General features: G+C 39.8%; 1 protein-coding gene, 1 long non-coding RNA gene and 1 pseudogene across 8 annotated transcripts in view; 1 reads left to right on the top strand and 2 right to left on the bottom strand.

Annotated features, from left to right (window-relative positions):
- Nucleotides 1–19,429, bottom strand: part of ALPK1 (alpha kinase 1) — a 127,236-nt gene that overhangs the window by 49,884 nt on the left and 57,923 nt on the right. For 5 of the 6 annotated variants that reach the window (XR_014243798.1, XR_014243799.1, XR_014243800.1 and 2 more), the window contains exons 3-4: nt 10,219–10,398; nt 5,761–5,915 (exon numbers count right to left, since the gene is read on the bottom strand). Coding sequence is in view for 2 of the 6 variants with exons in the window: in XM_082389610.1 (XP_082245736.1) it covers nt 5,761–5,915; nt 10,219–10,339 (276 nt within the window). In the remaining 4 variants the exon portion in view is untranslated. Of the gene's footprint in view, nt 1–5,760; nt 5,916–10,218; nt 10,451–19,429 lie in introns of all 6 variants that reach the window. The other variant, XM_082389611.1, reaches the window with a different exon arrangement.
- The window catches only part of LOC309627616, a 111,933-nt gene that overhangs the window by 65,422 nt on the left and 27,082 nt on the right, over nt 1–19,429 (bottom strand). The gene's annotated exons all lie outside the window — the stretch shown is intronic.
- LOC309627571 (solute carrier family 35 member G1 pseudogene) lies at nt 17,447–19,163 on the top strand (annotated as a pseudogene). Its single transcript has one exon. The product of its transcript is annotated as a solute carrier family 35 member G1 pseudogene (transcript).

Here is a 19,429-nt window from a genome sequence, read left to right as displayed (position 1 = left end):
TTTAAGAACGTCTTTTAACCCAGAGCTTATTCATGGAGGAAATTTTATTGTTCCCATGGATAGCATCTCATCCCCTTACTTTGTCCTCACACCCGTATCTTTCTTCGACCTCACATTTCATTTTCTATTAAATTCATACTTAAGTTATCTTTTGCTAAAGGCCCTTTTTTTTTTTTTTACATTTATTTTAAAATTTTTATTTATTTATTTATTTATTTATTTATTTATTTATTTATTTATTTATTTATTTATTTATTTATTTATTTATTTATTTATGGCTGTGTTGGGTCTTCGTTTCTGTGCGAGGGCTGTCTCTAGTTGCGGCAAGCGGGGGCCACTCTTCATCACGGTGCGCAGGCCTCTCACTATCGCGGCCTCTCTTGTTGTGGAGCGCAGGCTCCAGACGCGCAGGCTCAGCAATTGCGGCTCACGGGCCCAGTTGCTCCGCGGCATGTGGGATCCTCCCAGACCAGGACTTGAACCCGTGTCTCCTGCATTGGCAGGCAGATTCTCAACCACTGCGCCACCAGGGAAGCCCCAAGGCCCTTCTTTATTACCTCTCTGCTTCCAGGTTACTCACACTAGACATTTAAAAATATTTCCCTGCAGTCTTGTAATAAGCGATTCTTACATTTATTCATATTTATTTATGTTTTAATTCTTGATGCTTTAATATTTTAAGTAGTTCAAAATTAAAAATATCAACAATTTAAAGGCACCTAGATTATCTAAAGAGACATATTAGAAACAATATTCTGAAAGCTAAATTTATCAAACTCTATTCATTCACAAATGTTTTCAACCATATAAGCATAAGAAAACAATTATTTTTTTGGTCTCTCTTCAAATCCCTGCAAGGTAGCACAGATACTTCCCTAAAAGTCTGTTGAGTAATGGTTATCAGATTGTCCATCCTCATGGTTGTGAAGTTGAAAAGGAAATGGAAAAAATATCCTCACTGTGAGCCTGCTTCATCTCCTTGTACTGTATGTAGTTAGCCAACCTATAAAGATTACGGTGTATCTCTTTACAGAGGTACCACACTAAATTCAGGTTCCCTCCCCCCACAGAAGCAGGGTTGGGAAGAGGCCAGTCCCTGCATCAGGACCCCCAAATCTGCAGGGAATGCTCAAAACCCTGGTCTATGAAACAATTCTTGGCCCTGCAGCCCTGTCTGCTCCCAACTGCCACTGACATGCAAATCCAAACAGGCCCTTTATCTCCCTTTCAAAAGTTTTCTTTTCATATTTTCTCTTAATCATGTAGAAATTGTCCTTTTCAGGAGTGTGAAAGTCACTGAAGAAATCACGAAAGCTGGCAATCACATTGAGGCCAGTGCCTTCGTGTCCTGGCGTCTCACAAGCAAGGACAGTTTTACTAGTTAGAACTCTGCTGTGTCCTCCCAAAACCAAGCTAAACTGAAGCTAACGCTAAAAGCCTTCAATACTTTTTGAAAAATCCATCAAAGGTTTTGCTGAATGATATTTATAAGGGCCTTACTGTTCTCTTTCAAAAACTGAAATGCCCTTCTCTGACAGCTGAAAAAAATTGCTTGTGCTTTTCATCTTTCCCTCTCAGAGTGTAAACATTGTTTTGAGTGAAAGGAGCTGAAGGAGCGCTTACTTTCCCTTGAAATTTTATTTTTAAATAAGAGAGGGAGAAAATCCTTTTTCTGACTAATACTAATAATACAGGTCAAAGTGTCAGGCGATATACAATTAAATGGAAAACAAAAAAGGTTCCCCCTCTTTTTCCCACAGTACAATGGCACTGGAATATAAATTACCGATGAAGATGAAATAATACTTCAAAGCTTGTAGGGCAGGGCAGGGCAGTGTTTACAAAGTATTTTCTATGGCACGATAAGACACTGAAGATGACGGTAACCCATGGACTTGAGGGTGTTGCTGAATAGTCTAAAACTAGCATGAGGTAGGATTTTAGGTCCCTATAGCCTGTGACCCCATGATATGCTTTGTTTCGCAAGGGCAGCTGCAGTTATCAACAGATGTTTCAGCAATAAATAATTGGTATCATCTCGGAAAAGACCCATCTACCTGGGGAGAGGGCATAATACCAAAAACACTGCCCAGCTATTACAGCCACATTAATCTCCCATCTCTCCAGGTTTCTTGGGGAGCATGCTGCAGGTGTTTTTTCTGAGAGAGAGCAGACAAACTCTCTCAAGTCAGCAAGCTTTGTGTGGAGTGTAAAGGAGGTTGGCCCCTGCCATAAATTTCTGTCTGTGGCCACACACCAAAGGAGAAAAGATTGGGGGGATGGGGACGTAGGAGAGGGAGGAAACAGGGGAGGCCGTGGAGAACAGAAAGGAGAGCACAAAACACATACGATTTTTCTTGATTAAGTTAAGCCTAAGAGAGGAACATTAGAAATGACCCTTAATTTTACTAACTCAGACGCTCAGCACAATTCTATGCTTAACTTTGCCCTGTTATTTGTGGAATTAACTTAAAGACAGCGTTTACACTCCAAGTGTAATGCTAAGTTTTAAAATGGAAGGGAAACTTTTTATGGGAAGGATTCATTTCAAGGTAAAAAAAAAATCACGGAAATTTAGATTTATAAAAAAAACGGTAAGAAGAGATAACTGAAAAGACAAACTCAGCAGCCTTTAACTATTTTTTATGTAAGAACAGAATCTCACGATTATATTTTAACATGGTCGTCCAGCTTCAGTAAAGTGTAATATTGAAACCAGTGGATAACGGGACAAAAACAAATCATGGATGATGGAATTTCCTCGAGGTACTTTTGACAAGCTAAGATACTGAAAGTAGCCCGAGTTCACAGGGTGCTATACTTCTCCGTATTTACAAAACAGAGTGGTTTAGCAATTGTGCACTTGGGGTCTGACACAATAAGAAAGCATCCTGAGAGACTTTAGGAGGTGTGGTTGCTTAATTTATAGCTTGCTGGGTAAGCGAAAGAAAATGATGCTCAGAGTTCAAAAAGCTCCCAGGTTAAACACATTACGGGCTAAAGCAGCCTAATGGACTGATTCTTAGAGCTGCGCCTGAGTGATCTTGTGAGCCGGGCACAAACTTCTTAAATTCTCTATGCCTTTACTTCCCCCCAGTTGTGACATCCGTGCAATATATAGAGGGAAAGTAGAAGGAATAATGAATGGACTCCTGAAATAGTCTAACAACTATGAGCTGTTTGTCTCTCAATTCACATTAACCCCAAATGCAGTGAGACTCGGAAGTTTTTAAAACACCATTTTCAGTTTTTCAGCCAACATCACCACCAGCTTTGAATACAGCGAGGGGGATCTGGTAAGTGTGCATGGAATGAAGGGAATAAAACCCTGGTTATAGTGATGTGCTGCGTCTCACTTTCGCAGCCTATGCTGGAAATTCAGAGGAACTTTCTAAGCCCCAAAGGTCAAAGCAGGGGTCACTCTCTCTGTGAAGCTATCCTGCTCTTACCTTCTGGGGAAGCTGTAGAAAGTTCTTACATGCCACCGGCCGAATCACACAGGGCTTTCCAAGCCCTTCTCCACGCACATTCCTGTTCAGGCTCTCTGCCTTTAATTTATAGCTTGCTGGGTAATCTAAAGAAAATGATGCTCAGAGTTCAAAGAGCTCCCAGGTTAAACACATTACGGGCTAAAGCAGCCTAATGGACTGATTCTTAGAGCTGCCCAATCAATCGCCACCCTATTTTTTGCAACAGTCATTCTTAAACTCTAACATGCAACAGAATCATCTGAAGGGCTTGTCTAATGTTGACTGCTAAACCCTCACACCCAGAGTTTTTGATTTGATAAGACTAGTGCAGGGCCCAGGAATCTGACTCAGTTTCTGTGTGATGCTAGGGCTGTTGTTGGGAGGTCTAACTTTAAGCACCATTGCTTTAGAGCTGCACTATCCAATTAAACAGTAGCCCTAGCCACATGTGGCTATTTACATAGAAGTTCATTTTAAAAATTAAATAAAACTAAAAATTCAGTTCTTCAGTCATTCTAGCCACATTTCAGGTGCTCAAGAGCCACATGTGGCCAGGGGCTAAATGTATTGGGCAACAGAGATATAGAACATTTCCAACATTGCAGAAAGTTCTACTCGACAGCTTGCATTAGAGTAAACAAGTTTCAGGACTTCTACCTGTGCTCTCAAGTTCATTCCTTGAGGCTTCCAGAGGGAGAACTGGAGCAGGACGGATGAAGGGGCTAAGTCACAGCTCCACCACTCACTGGTCTGTTCCCCTAGGCAAGTTAATCTCCCTGCACCTTAATTTCCTCATCTGCAAAATGGGCTTGATAATGGTAATAATCGCTGGAGGGCTACCTTGAGAATTAAGTGAGATGATGCATGTGTAAGCATTTTGTAAACCCTACAGTGATATACACACTACAGTTTTTGTTCCATTCCACTTCTCCACTAACAACAAGCACACTTATTTAAAACCCCTGGTTCACCACTGAATTCGTTCCAAGTATTCACTTTCCTTTGCCTACGGTCCTCAGTCCACTTCACCACGGGTGTTTGTTTTTTGGAGGGCTGGAAAGTTTTGTGGGGGGCAGTTACTGTTCCTCCAGTAACAGTAATGACTGGACAACAGTAATGACTGTTGGAGTCATTGTCTCCAACAATGCTGTTATGTGTACATAGATTAGGGGATCTTCCCTGGATTTTTGTTTTAATAGGTAAAAACAATGTCTATATCTCTACATTTATTTTGGGATGACACCAAAACACATTCCCATGTAAACCAATAAAATAAAATTTTGGGAATATTGTCATTGCTTGTAATGCCTGGTCTCCAAAGAAACGTCTATATTCTATGTGAGAAAAAAAATACGAGCTAATAGTTTCTTCTTTGATAATCATCTAAGAGAATGTAGGAAAAAAAAACACTATCAGAAAGGAAAATGGCACTCCTAGTAGCATCCCCAGAACCTAAGCCTGAAATCTGAGCTCAAATCTGAGTTCATGTGTTATTCTTGAGGCTCTCTCATATCTGGGGTAGAGGTACCCATTTGATTAGTTTCCAATAAATGAGTTGAGAAATAAGCATGCCAATGACTTTGACATGATACTTCCTGAACAGTGTGAATCATGAGGAGATAAGGGAGTGAACAGGATTCCAGGCAGAGCTCAGGGAAGGGACATGCCAGACCTCAATAGCTTAGACAGCAAGTCACATGGATGAAATAGTGGTGAATTTATTTTTTTTAACCTACCCAACTTTTAGAAAGTAGTATTTCAAAATAAAAATGCTATGAGGCATGGCGGAATCAAAACTACTGCTTCTGGCCCACCAAGAATATGCAAATAGGGACTTCCCTGGCAGTCCAGTGGTTAAGACTTCGCCTTCCAACGCAGGGGGTGAGGATTCAATCCCTGGTCGGGGAGCTAAGATCGCACATGCCTCGCAGCCAAAAAACCAAAACATAAAAAACAGAAGCAATATCGCAACAAATTCAACAAAGACTTAAAAAAAATAATATATATATATTTTTAAGTCATGCAAATATTTCAGCATGACAGGTTCTCATTGGGCCCACTGACCACCCTTCTTCACTTGTACTTGATTTGCCTTTCCAACAGAAGGTCTTATGGGCAAGCAAACCCTCTTAAAAAGCTTCCCCCCCACACACATTAGTCAATCTGGCAGAGCCGACCATAAGGGTAGGGGCTGTTTTATGCTTCAAAGAAATTTAATCTATTAGACCACTTAGAGGCTAAATGCCTCACTTGGGGGTGTCAGAGGAACAGGTGGTGTGGCTCTTCCTACCAGTAACTGCTCCAACCCGGCGCCAATCACATCCTGCAGGTTTGTTTTGTCCTCTGGGCCCACAGCTTGTTTGTACTGCCACTTTTCAGGCACGAAGGGCCACTTCATTTCCTTTGCCTCCTGGATCAGGGTTCTTAATTCGCTGGGGAGTGAAGCTGAAAAGGTCAGAGTTCAGGTAAGGAAATTGCAGTCAAAGAAAAGGCTGTTGAGTTACCAATGTTATGATGAAGCACCTCAGTGGCAAAAAATTTTTTTTCCTACCTCTTGCTGGCTGGCCTAACCTGGTGGTTCTGACTCAAAGAATAATAGCAAAAAGCTATTTGTCAGGGGTGGCCCTGGTCTACTTTGCCCTACAGGTAAATTGGGGTAGTCAGGCATTAAAAAAGGTTTTAGCAGGAAGTAAAGCACTTCAGTGACTATCTCTGCATGAAGAATCAGAGAAAGGAACGAAGGAAATATTATTTTTCCTGTAAAATGAGAACGGGACTGAGATGGAATGGCATTTGGGGCTTGTGGCAGCTGGGTAACGCAGAGAATCAATCTGTACAACCTCTTTTTTCTCCTCTAAGACCTCACCTCACCTCAGACTTTCCCTGTGGACTACATTTGAATATAGACAATGAATGCAAAAAACCTATATCAATTTATTATGAAATGGCCTTGTTTCACATTAGGAGATATAGTTAATCTCTTAATAGACATCAAACCTAGTTAATTATATAAGTCAACAATCTCCTATCCAAACTTGGGAAACCCGAAAAGCTCTGCAAACTAGAAGGTTTTTTTAAGTTTGGCAACCGAACCAGACTTGAATTGACTAGAGGCTATTTATAATCTTGTTACAGTGAGATTAGTCAACATTTTGTTCTGAAAATTTTAATGTTTGACTGTATATGCTGCCCCAGCTTCTACTGGAGTGTTAGTATAACAGACGGTATATACACCATACTTCCCTTTCTAACATTTGAAAAAATTCTGAATTCTGCAGCACATGTGACACCCCAGGGCTGTGAATAAGGTATCACGGACTTGTATATATGACTGCCAGCTATAAATCTCCAGGTGCTTGTCTTGCAGACATCTCAGACTCAACATATCTAAAACTGAACTCATCACCTTTTTTCTAAATATTGTATTTCCCTCTCTGTTTTCTATTTTGATGAATGCTACTACCATTCACTGAGTCACCCAGGTCTGAAACCCAGAAGTCGGTCTAGACTTTTTGTTCTCTCTTCCTCCTTGAATCTAATTGGTTATCAAATTCTGTGGATATTAAAATCGATTTCTTCCTTTTAATTATCAGTAATTCTTGCCTGAATCATTGTTTTCTATCTCCCCCCATCCATTTCATCTTCCACACTGTTGAATCCCATTTTGCTAAAAACAAGATGGACCAGGCCATTGCTCTGCACAAAATTCTTCAATGCTTTTGCACATCCTGTCCTCACTGTTTGCATTGCCTTCCCTCAACTGCCTCATGACCAAGCTCAGGCCCACTGACTTCATTCAGCATTCAATGCAAACACTGCCACTTCTCATCAGCCCTGCCATGATCTCCCAGTGGAATTGAGATGTCCCTCATGAGTGCTCCCAAACCCACAGGTGCATGCTTTCAGCGTTCACCCCACTGCTCTCTAGCCACATCTATCCTTTCATTGAACTGTGGACTGTCAGCTCCCTGAAAACTGGCATCACATCTTATCACTTTTGTAAATCACACCATGATGGTTAAAAGAAAGATTAGTCTCATGTTTACATGAGACATGCTAAATAAGACAAAAGAGATATGACAAAGAGAGTGGAAAAAAAAAAGAAGAGAAGGAAGAAAAGCTAACTCTGCCTTGGTTCATGATGTCTTTTTGAGTCCTTGCCACCAGCTGGGCAAATGTAAGGAAGTCTCCTGAGGGGAAGGACTGCTTGGCATTGAGGGGATAATGCTTGGGTTATGTCAATGAATGATCGATCTGGACTGACTACTAAGGATAACTTACAAGTATCACACTGAAACCATTGTCCCCCCACCCCCTGCCCCATTCAGTAACCCAGAACTACTGAGCAGCCTCTGTGCAATGGCACTCCCCCAGTGAAAGCAAAACCACGAGGCTGGAAACCTATGTGGTCACAATCTCCTCTTACCACCACTGACATAATTTTAATGTCTGAAAATGTTTCCAATATACATATAGAGAAAATTTCTTAAATGATATTTCTAAGTAGTCATGAATGGGATGACTATTCAGTTCTGTTTGCTTAGGACAGTCCTATGTAATCATAGTGTACTTATTAATAGTGCTTTTTCACTCTCAAAAGTACTTCAATTCTGATAAATTATTTGTCCATGAGTGTCAAGCTCAGGAGTCAAAGGATTAGTTAAATGACAACAGAAACGTGATTTCTGGATTCACAGAATTTCACTATATTTTGGCAATGAATAGCTTTAAATATTTTCAAAATTTCTTCATGATGATCTATTTGTTACAAATCCTTTTTTCCTCCTCACACCACCCTTTCCGTACAGATCGTGCCAGAACATGGACAGTCCACTGGGAAATACTGAAATAAAAGATGCCTCTGAAGTCTGTTTTAAAAATATATCTCTTTTTGGATTTCAGTTCCTTCTCTATCTCAGGGGGTTAGAGTTGCTAGGACTAGTCACCCATGCTGACTATGACAATTTCTGAAGAAAAAGGATGGGGTTGAGAGGAAGAGGGAAAAGAATAAAACCCATAGTGTTCGTGTTCGAGTCCACCGGCTGGCCCTGTCACCTTAAGTGACCCTGTACTAATGCCTTTCTCTGGGAGCACATGCGGGTGATGACATCAGTGGCGGTGGCAGCCCGACCCGTGAGCTAGAGCTGCTCAGAAACCACCTGCCAAGGGACAGGCTCCGTGTCCAGACTGTATCCAACCGCACTGATGGCGCTCGGGTGGACCACGCAACGCGCAGTGGCGATGGGCGAATGCTGAGTTTGTCAACAGCTCAGCACAGGGTTCCTCCCGCACTGGTGTACTGGATTCAGCCAACCCCAGCAGTCAGCCCCCGACGGAGCAGTAGCCTCCTCTGCCTCTCTGATCACTTACTTCCCCAAGCAGCTTACCTGAAGGGCCATGGCTAATTGAGTGATTTTGCAGTCGTGATTTGCCTTATCTGGAACTAAACTGATTATTTCTCCTATTCTGTGGCACTTGGGAAGAAAAAGAAAATGAAAATCCTTCCCGATTGGGGGCTCAGAGTCTTCACTAAGGAGAACACAAAGCTTAAAGGAATTTGGGCTGAAGAGACAAAGGACATGATGTAGTAAAAGGAGAAGAGAAAAACTTCAGGAGAAATAACAGAACACAACACACTGCCCCTGGGGAGAACTAGGACCAGCACTGGAGCAAGCAAAGTTAGACACTGATGTATCTGGCTAGTAAAGAAAGAAAACACTAAGGCTGTGAAACAACTGGACATGGGGCATGTTATCTTGAAAAGAGCATGGATGACAGGTTACAAAAAATTAGACTTCTAAAGGCACCTAAAAGTTCTCTTATAAAAATATATGTGCCTATATACAAGAATGTGGGAAAAAGACTCTCCCAGAACCTTTTCCCATTACATAATCAACAACAACAAAAGAGATGGGGAGTGTGCATTTTATATGGGGATCTTATTTCTGTAAGGAATAGCAAATGACTAAAAATACAAAGAAAAATATTAAAAGCACATAAAAGGGACACACTGATAGAAATGAAGGGAAATTTATCTGAATGCTAAAAAGAAATCTAAGAAGGCTGCCTCTTCAAAACTGGCTAAAGAAGAAATCAGAATTGCTTTAACTTTCTAGACTTTGTGATTGAAACTTCCCAAACAATGACTCATCTAAAACTATGAATGGCACAAACTATGAATGAGCAAAAAAGCCAAATTCTTAAACCCTGATAATGATGCAATAAGTATTTATCAGTATGAGTGGATTTATTTTACAAATGGCATGTAAATACAAGATGAGAAAATGTACTGATGATCAAAAAAGAGAGATGGGACTGATGAGATGACATATTTGTGGAAACTGTAGAAGTCTATGGAAACTGATGAGGCACAAAAGCCTAGTTTGAAAAAAAAGTATGTGCCACCATTCAGAAGTTGCTTCAATTTTTTAATAATTGAAATTTACGTGCACCAGCCCACTTGGACCCTTTGTTCTTCTTGAACTAAACTGTTTCTTGTGGCCTCATGTTTACTGAAGCTTAAAATTAGAACTGACAGCAATTCACTGCAACAAAGTGGGCTTCCTCCCCTGCCCATCCAGCCACAGCCCATGTCCCATTCATGCCCTAGAAATCCACTCATCTCTCTGTGGTCATCTGCCAAGAGAAGAAAAATAGGGCAGAGATGAGAATGTGTTGTTCAGACAGGGGAAAGGAGAGCAAATCTGCTGCTCCCCACTCCCCCCGGCACCTCCCATCAGGACCTCACCTCTGCACCGCTGGTCCTCCCTCTTGTCCTCCTCTAACACATCTGACGCCTCCAACAAGAGCTGGTCCAGCACTTGCTTGCACTCTTGCAGTAGCACAGCTACAGCTTTTTGATTATTCATGATGATTACCCTCCCTCGATGATGAGTCGAGTGTCCCTGGGTCTACGGTGATCAATTACCTAGGAGAAGACATCGATTCTCAATAAAAGAGCCCCTTCAAGCCTGAGGTACCTGGTGAACAAAAGAGGGGGAAAGATGATTAACTGAAGCATCATCAATTATCTGTAAGACTCAAGCAGGGAGGGATAATAGAGCAAACACATGAAAATACATGACAGCCCCTGAGGACTTTCTTAGGGGAGTGTGTGAAATTACTGCAGGGCCTGGTCTAGATGGGCAGCACCTCGAAGTCATCAGAGAGCAGAAGGGAAAGGGTCCTGGTGCAGACCTGGTTGCCCACAGTGAAGTCAGTGGAATCACATGGAGCCAAATGAAATGAATATACCCTATGATTCATGTATCTTCTGAATACCTCATATCAGTGCCTCTGGATCCCAGTGGCACCACACTTTCTGCCTCTCTGGAAGTCTGCAGGAAGCATCTGGCTAACAGTTCTAATATTCAGACACAAGCACATGGTAATATGAAGTTTACCACTCTCATAACCCACTGCTGATTTCCCCTGTGCAGTATTCTTTATGGTATTTAGCATCATATAATTTGGACCAAAATAGGCAATGACAGATGCCAAACTTAAAGCTCTTCACTGCCAGGCACATTGCCAAATAAAATTAAAAAATGTAATCCCAGAAAACCCAATTTCCTAGATCTATCATATGGATAGATCTACTTATATCCCATTTAACACATATACAGCTGAGAGACTTCTTATATAAATATGAGTATACTGTAATGAGCTACTGTAGTCAAAGTAATTTCAGGAACAAAATAACCCACTAGCTGTACAAAAATGCCTGACAAATACTGAAAAGTCTCTTGATTAACAAATCTTTTTTTTTAATTGAAGTATAGTTGATTTACAATGTTGTGTTAGTTTCTGGTGTACAGCAAAGTGATTCAATTTCATATATATATATATATATATATATATATATATATATATATACACACACATATACATACATACACACACACACATATATATGTTCTTGTTCAGATTCTTTTCCTTTATAGGTTATTACAATATATTGGGTATAGTTCCCTGTGCTATACAGTAGGTCCTTGTTGTTTATCTATTTTCTACATAGTAGTTTAACAAATCATTTTGCTTGTTTTCCTTTTATTAAAGAATGTACATTGTAAACAAAACAAAGGAAGTTATTCTCTTTCTGAATTTGCCAGAATAGACAGTGGAGCTGCTGTCTGGTTGTGACACTCTTGTACGGCATGTAGAATCTTGTTACCAAAGCAAGAGACTCTAAAAGGGAAGCAAGTACAACAGATATATGAATGATCTACTCCCTCTGTTATCTAGCGGATCCATGCAACACAATATTTTACTGTTTTAGTAATCATTAAAAATATTAAACCAGTGAATTATTGTGTTGGTGTTGGGGAAAATGTGCTCTGCTACACAACGGCCTCACTTTAAGAAACTGGTTTTGAATTTGAAATAGCAAGAAAGCATTTTTCTATCTTTTTTCTATTCTATGACTTAACAGGAACAGAAAATGAAGGATGAGCTGTGAAATCTAAACTCTGTAATTTTCATTCTAACCTGAATTTTATCCTCGCTATGCTTTAGGTTTTCATTCACACACACACACACACACACACACACACACACAGATAAAAGTGCCAAAGCAAAGTTTTAGGATGCAACAGACTTGTTTCATGAAGACAATCATGTATTCGTTGATGAAGAACACAAGCAGAGTTTTCATACAACAGTCTTGTTACTTGAAAGAGCATTCACATAAGTGAAGTCATGAAATTAGTTACTGGAAGCATTTAAACATAAATATAAATTTAATCTCTTTTCTGTTTAAGATATTTCATAGAGTATCCCTGCATGGATTGGGTTGTTGGACTAAATGGTTTTCAGTGTCCCTTTTAGCTCAAGTGTTTATGTCAATGTTTTGTGGTACAAGCTGACCATTAGCTTGCCTTTCTATGAAAAGAACTGAACAGTAAGGGCTGGTCAGAGAGTTAATCAGTAGACTAGAGTGAGCAAGAGGCCATGTAGCAATGATGGCCCATTACCACCATTCCCTGAAAAAGGGAGATGGTGGCTATAATGGAAGGTTAGTATGGAAATTGAGAAATGCAGTTGGTGGATGAGAAAGTTAAGAACAAACTTTGCTTGGAATGAGTTACGGGTGAGTAGGACTCTCACTTTTCTTCAAGTCCTAAATTAAATCAAGAAGGGAGTTCACTTTCCCAGGATCCTTTTTTTAGGACTTCATATAGAAAGAGAGGTATAAAAAGAAAATATAAAGAGCTCATGCACAAAGAAATAAAACTGCACTATAATATAATTTTAATCGCATATCACCCCTTTGTCTAAAGGCTTATAGTAATGTTTTATTAGTGCTGTATCATCCTCTTAGGGTAGACAGTAGTCTTCCATTATAAATTTTAACTGCTTTGTTTCTGTTAATATTTTAAGCAGAGAGAGTATGTAGTAAAGAAAAGAAGACCTAGAAATAGGAAAACTAATATACATAATAGTGCTCAACGACTAATTCCACTTCATTCTCTACTATTAACTATTTGTGAGACCTCTGAGTTTCACTTTTGAGATTCACTTTTCTCATCTATATTTTGAGGGGATTGGTTGGGAACAATTGTTAAAATGTTTCCAGGTCTTAAATTACATGCTCAGCAGCAGTTTAGATAGACCAGGTTGTCTATCTAAAGAACAGACAGACTAAAGAATATCTGGTATTTATTTACTGAAAAATTCCTGGCTTTTTTCAGAACCCTTAAGTATAATATATTTATGTATACTTTTCTCTGTGGGCTAGAAGTATGGGCTTGAATCTTAGAGGCTGATTACTAAATATTCTTCTTTGCTTTTGTTTCCTCACTTGAAACCCTAATTCCTGATGCACAGGATCATAAATCTCTTCCTTTTGTCTAAGTGCTGTGAAAGAGAGATAAGATACATGGTTTTGTGAGGGCAAACAACAGGACTTGACCTAAGCATTTGGGTAAGGATAGGGCAGGTCAAGGGGGGCTTCTCTGAGGATGTGATGCCTGAATTAACCTCTGAAAGAGGAACAGGGCTTAATGAAGTTAAAATGGTAGGGAACAGTCCTAACGGAGAAGGAAATATAGAGGGAATGAAAGAAGGTCAGGTTGGCTGAACTAGACATAAAAGGAGAAAGCTGACATGAAGTGATGCTGGAGAGGTAAGCAGGGACTGTGAAGGGCCTTGCGTGCCAGGTAAGGAATTTTGTGTTTACCCTAAGAGTCACAGAAAACTACTGGTAGCAGTAGGAACACAACCAGATTTACATTTGGGAATGATCATTCTGTTTTGAACGTTGTTTGTGTATAAGGGGGCGGGGAGGAAGAGGGTGACTGCAGGGAGATCAGTTAGGTACTTATTGCAATAATCCAGGTGAGAGATACAAGGACTTTGGACCAGAGTGATGATATCAGAGATATAGAAAATTGGACAGATTTGAGAACTGTTTAGGGAGTATACGCACTATTGGCGTTGGATGGCTACGAACGGTCTTAAGGATGAGTCCCAAATTTCTGCCTCACCATAGCTCAAAACTGAATAGATGATGTTAGCGTACTTTGAGACAGGGAACATAGACGAGAAAAGACATAAATACATCTTCTATTTCTAGCGATAAAGATAGTAAGGAAGCTAAATCATACTGTTCAACATAAGCAATCAAATTTTAACCAAGAAAGCATGTCTAAAAAGGAAGAAGAGATTCCCAAGATAATGAATGTTTATTACTTGTAACTTCCCAAACTATACCAAAGATACTCTTTATACTTTTTGAAAGTTATAGCATTTCCCCCTTTCCCTGTAGAATTCAGGAGAGACAATAGGAAGAAAATATTGTAACATGAGAAACACTATGGAATCCAACCATCTGTCTAGACTTGTATGGTTCATTGTTAGGCATAACAGAGGCTGAAGCCCAGGAAATTTTCCTTCAGGCAACAGTCCCGCTGAAAATTTTGGTCAGCTTCATTTATAAAAGAACCATTTTCAATTTTAACACATATTGATTTTTGCCCCCCTGGACTGTGATGCTCTGTGAGCTATACATTATTTCTAAATTGGAAAATGAATGTTTCCCAATATTTTTTATTATCTATGAATTATTTTTTCTATTTTAACGTCCCCCATATATTTTTTCTTCAAAAATCAAATAGAAAGAGACCAGAAAAAGCAATCAAACATGCAAACAGATAACTCTAGAATAAGTTAGAATCATACACTCTAAGGCACACATGCACACACATAGCCGAATGGTTATGTGTTCATACACTCTGTGTTTGATTTTGGCATATGAATACTTTAGTTCTATTAATGACTAAGAATTTAGCTGAATAGCTGATTTATAGAATAATCGGCAAGTCAGCCATCATTAGAAAGAAGCATGTCAGTGGATTATTCAAAGCCCCATTTCTTTTGGCATTTGTGTTTAAGTTTTTTTCACTGGACAATCAGTATACTTATTAGGGGGTAAATTAGGGAAAATAAAAGAACTCCAAAGGTATTCCATGGTCTACTGGCTGCCACCTTTGTAATAAATGACAAGCCAACTAGTGAGAATCCTTAGGCTTGAAGATGTGGGGAAGCATAAAGAGGTAAAAGAGATGACTCCTACTGTCAAGAAGTTTACAACGTAATTAGAGGAATAAGACATAAATATATAAAAAATGAACTATTCAAAGCATATCACACACGACTGTATTCTAAATGCTCAATTTAAATTATCTTTGTTGGAATTTAATTAATGGTTGGTTAAATTTATAAGCAAGTTTACAGAGCTCATTTAATTCATATGCACATGAATAATTATACTAAAAATACTTTTTCATCTACATTCAAAATTATGTACCACATTGTTTTTAGGAGAAAATATATTCTGGTCTCCAACATAGAACAACAAGAATAAGTTTCTCTAATCAGGCCCCAGCAATGACAATCCAGCCTCTCCCACCATTTCACCCTCTTCTGAGCAACACCACACATCAACTCTGACCATATTACCTCTTGCACTGATTGGTGGTCGAAATGGGTAAATAAAAGGAGAAAAAGAAATCTGGTTGGAGAGTAATACAACTGTGCAGCTTGGTTAGATACGTTTGGGTGACAGCCATTTGTTAGCATTTTAGAACTGCATGAAAAGGGAGAAGGAGAAGGCAACTTCTAAGCCACCAAAAACCTAAAGGGTAGACTTCTCTTTCTAGCAGTATGGAAGACTGTATGCTCTGACCAACATTCCTGCTGAAAACAACTAAAAATGCTGGAAAAGCGTGTTAAAATCTCTAAAATATATCAATGAAATGGCAAAGAAGGAAGGACTACTCAGAAGACAAAAATCAAGTAAAAGCTGGAACCCAGAAAGTTAACACAGAGGCTAGCGTTTGCCTTGAGTGTATTTACCAAACACTGTGAGTTGAAACTGGTTTTCACTATTTTGGAACATGCGAGGATAGGAAATAAAACCAAAGGCTTACCCAGGAGGGAAGTAAAAGAGGAGACTCCCCCCTGCATAAAACTGAGATCCTAAAAGGTTGCACTTTTAGTGTAGGGGTGAGCTAAAAATATATTCTCATCTTCTTCCCCTACCTGCCAGGAAAATTTTCTGTGGCAAAACATGCTGCTTCAAGGAGGAGAACAAAAATTTTTCCCTTGCAAATTTGAAGCCACAGGTCTGCAAAACCTCTGTCTGATAACTGGTATTACTTTTTTAATAGATTTTATTTGCTTATTTATTTATTTATTTATTTATGGCTGCGTTGGGTGTTCATTGCTGCATGTGAACTTTCTCTAGTTGCAGCAAGTGGGGGCTACTCTTTGTTGTGGTGCATGGGCTTCTTATTGTGGTGGCTTCTCTTGCTGTGGAGCACGGGCTCTAGGCGCGTGGGCTTCAGTAGTTGTTGTGGCTCGTGGGCTCTAGAGTACAGGCTCAGTAGTTGCGGTGCACGGGCTTAGTTGCTCTGCAGCATGTGGGATCTTCCTGGACCAGGAATTGAACCCGTGTCCCCTGCATTGGCAGCCAGATTCTTAACCACTGCGCCACCAGGGAAGCCCCATCTAGCTGATAATTATTTTTAAATAAACTATTTACAAATGAGCCCAGGTTGGTGGTTTTCTCAGGCAACTGGTGGAATGAAACATAATCTTCTCTAAAGGAATCTGATTTCAATCCAAGTTTCAAAGACTGTCACCTATAAAATACCAAGAAATATGAGCTCCTGGTCAAAGCTCACAAAATGCGTAAGATAAAAAGAAACAATGAATGAAAGCAGAAACAACAGATAGTAAAATTAGACCTACAAAAGCCTATAGGTAATGGAATTATCAGATATATACTACAAAATATACATGTTTAAAGAACTGGAAGAGTAATGTTGAGTGTATGAGTAAAGAGCAAGGAACTATAGAAAGGTACAAGCATATTGAAAAAGAATCAAATACAATTTCAAGAAACAAAAAACATAATAAAAATTTTAAATTCAGTGCATTGGATATATTTGATAAAATATTAGCTCTGGCTAAAGACAGAATTTTTGAACTGAAAAATACATCAGAACACATCACCTAGAATGCAACAGAAAAAGACAAAGGTATGGAAAATAGAAGAGAGATTAAGAAACACAGAGGACTGATGGAAAACCTCTAACATATATTCAGAGTCCTAGATGGAAAGAAGCTGAGGAAGCAGAAGAAATTTGGAGAGATAATGACTAACAACTTTTAGACCAGGAGAAAGACAGTAATCAAAATTCCCATAATACTCAAGCAGGATAAATTAATAAAAATTCATACCTAGAAATATCACAGTAAAACTAGGTACCACAAAAGACATACAGAAGATCTTTAAAATGGCCAGAGAGAAAAGACAGATTACCTTCAAAGAAATAACAATGAATTTATAGATAGCTACCTAAAAGCAAGAGTGGAAACTAGAAGACAGTGAAAAGATAGCTTTAATATGCTAGGAGGGGAAACCATGCAAAATAAAAGTATTTAAAAATAAACATCAACAGTTCCAGGGAGCCGCGGCTGCCGGCGCCAGACGCCGCGGTGGCCGCGGGGAGATCGCCGGCTGGGCGATGCGGCCCGTGGACGACACTGGGGCCGCCAAGCGGCTGGAGTCCGGGCTGCCGCTGGTGGACATCCCGCCCCCGGGCTCCAGGCAACAGTCGGCGGCCACCGAGGTAGCGGAGACGCCCGGCCCCGGCGGGTGCTGGCAGTGTCCTTCATTGCCGTGCGGCTCGCGCGCGGAGCAGGAAGCTGAGAAGAAAGCACCCTGTCCTGGACTTGGCTTGTTTTACACATTATTGTCTGCGTTCCTCTTCTCAGTGGGCTCTTTATTTGTTAAAAAAGTGGAAGACATCCACGCTGTAGAAATTAGTGCATTCCGATGTGTGTTCCAAATGCTAATCATTATCCCTTGCTTAATATACAGAAAAACTGGGTTTATAGGCCCCAAAGGTCAACGAATCTTCCTCCTTCTCAGAGGAGTCCTTGGTTCTAGTGCCATGATCCTTTTATACTACGCCTACCAGTCAACATCCCTCGCTGATGCCACGGTTATCTCATTTAGCTGTCCAGTGTTTACGTCTATAATTGCTTGCATATTTCTCAAGGAAAAGTATAGCCCTTGGGACGCTGTCTTCACCGCATTCACAATCACCGGAGTGATCCTTATCGTGAGGCCGCCATTTCTGTTTGGTTCCGAAGTCGTGGAGACGGATAAAGACTATTCAGTTCACCTGAAGGGTGCTTTCGCAGCACTTGTACACGCTGTGTTTGCTGCCGTGACTTTAGTTATCCTAAGGAAAATAGGGACATCTGTGGACTACGTGTTGAGCATTTGGTATTATGTAGTCGCTGGCCTTACCGAGTGCGTCATTGCCCTTTCTATATTAGGAGAATGGAGTCTGCCGCACTGTGGGTTGGACAGGCTATTTCTCATACTAATTGGGCTGTTTGGTTTGGGAGGTCAGGTGTTTCTCGCAAAAGCCATTCAAATAGAAAAAGCAGGGCTAGTAGCATTAATGAAGACTATGGATGTAGTCTTTGCTTTTATCTTTCAGATTATTTTCTTTCCTGATGTGCCGTCGTGGTGGACCGTGGGTGGCTCCTTATGCGTAGTAGCCAGTAGCATTGGAGCAGCCGTTCGTAAATGGTACCAGAGCTCCAAATAAAGCATCACTGCTGAAATGTGTATTTCTTTAAAGTACACCATCACCCAGTTGAGACATACCACCCGCATACACACCTGGAAAATCTGCATTTACTTCATTGACTATATTCAATACATTTCATAGTTAAGGTACCATTTTTGAATATGGTACGTCTTTAATTAGTTGAGGATAGCCAGTCAGTTGGGTGTAGCAATTATTATTTTTTGTGTGTGTCAGTTATTTTTTGGCTTTGGTTGTTGGGGTGGCATTTGGTAAGAGAACACATCATTAGTTGAAGAAAAACTGCACAATTTTTTATGACTCAAGTATAAATATATGTAATTTTTAAAAGTGTATTTTTGGTACTGATGGGATATAGGTGGGAGGAAATTTTAGATTCTCTTTTAGCAGTGTAGAGGCTAAGAAACTTATTGATAATAATGCTGCTGTATAATTAGTGTTGTGTTGAGAATTCATTTGAAATGTAATCCCATTCAGGAGGCCAAAGCTGAAACCTGGAGTAGGTGCCTACTTAATGGTATTAATAAAACAAATGAATTAGCCTTATTTTCAAGGCTTTTATAAATTATTGTCATTCTTTTAACCCATATTTGTGCCTTTTCACTTTAATGCTGAAATTTTTATACATAAACTTAAAAAAAAATCTTTAAATCACCAAATTTGGCTAATAGTTTTCTGTTTTAGTGGCATTAGCATCTGTAGCTACATTCTGTAAGTCTAATTGTCCTCTGTTTTTTTGAAACTGCACTAAATTTTTGTTAACTTTCTAAGTTAAGGTGTTTAAAAATCTTAAGAAAGAAATCTTGGCATGGCCAGTGTGCACATTTCCAT

This window comes from Balaenoptera borealis, assembly GCF_965194805.1.
Source record: "Balaenoptera borealis genome assembly, chromosome: 4".
Classification (NCBI taxonomy): Eukaryota; Metazoa; Chordata; class Mammalia; order Artiodactyla; family Balaenopteridae; genus Balaenoptera; species Balaenoptera borealis.
This window is presented reverse-complemented; position numbering and strand designations above follow the sequence as displayed.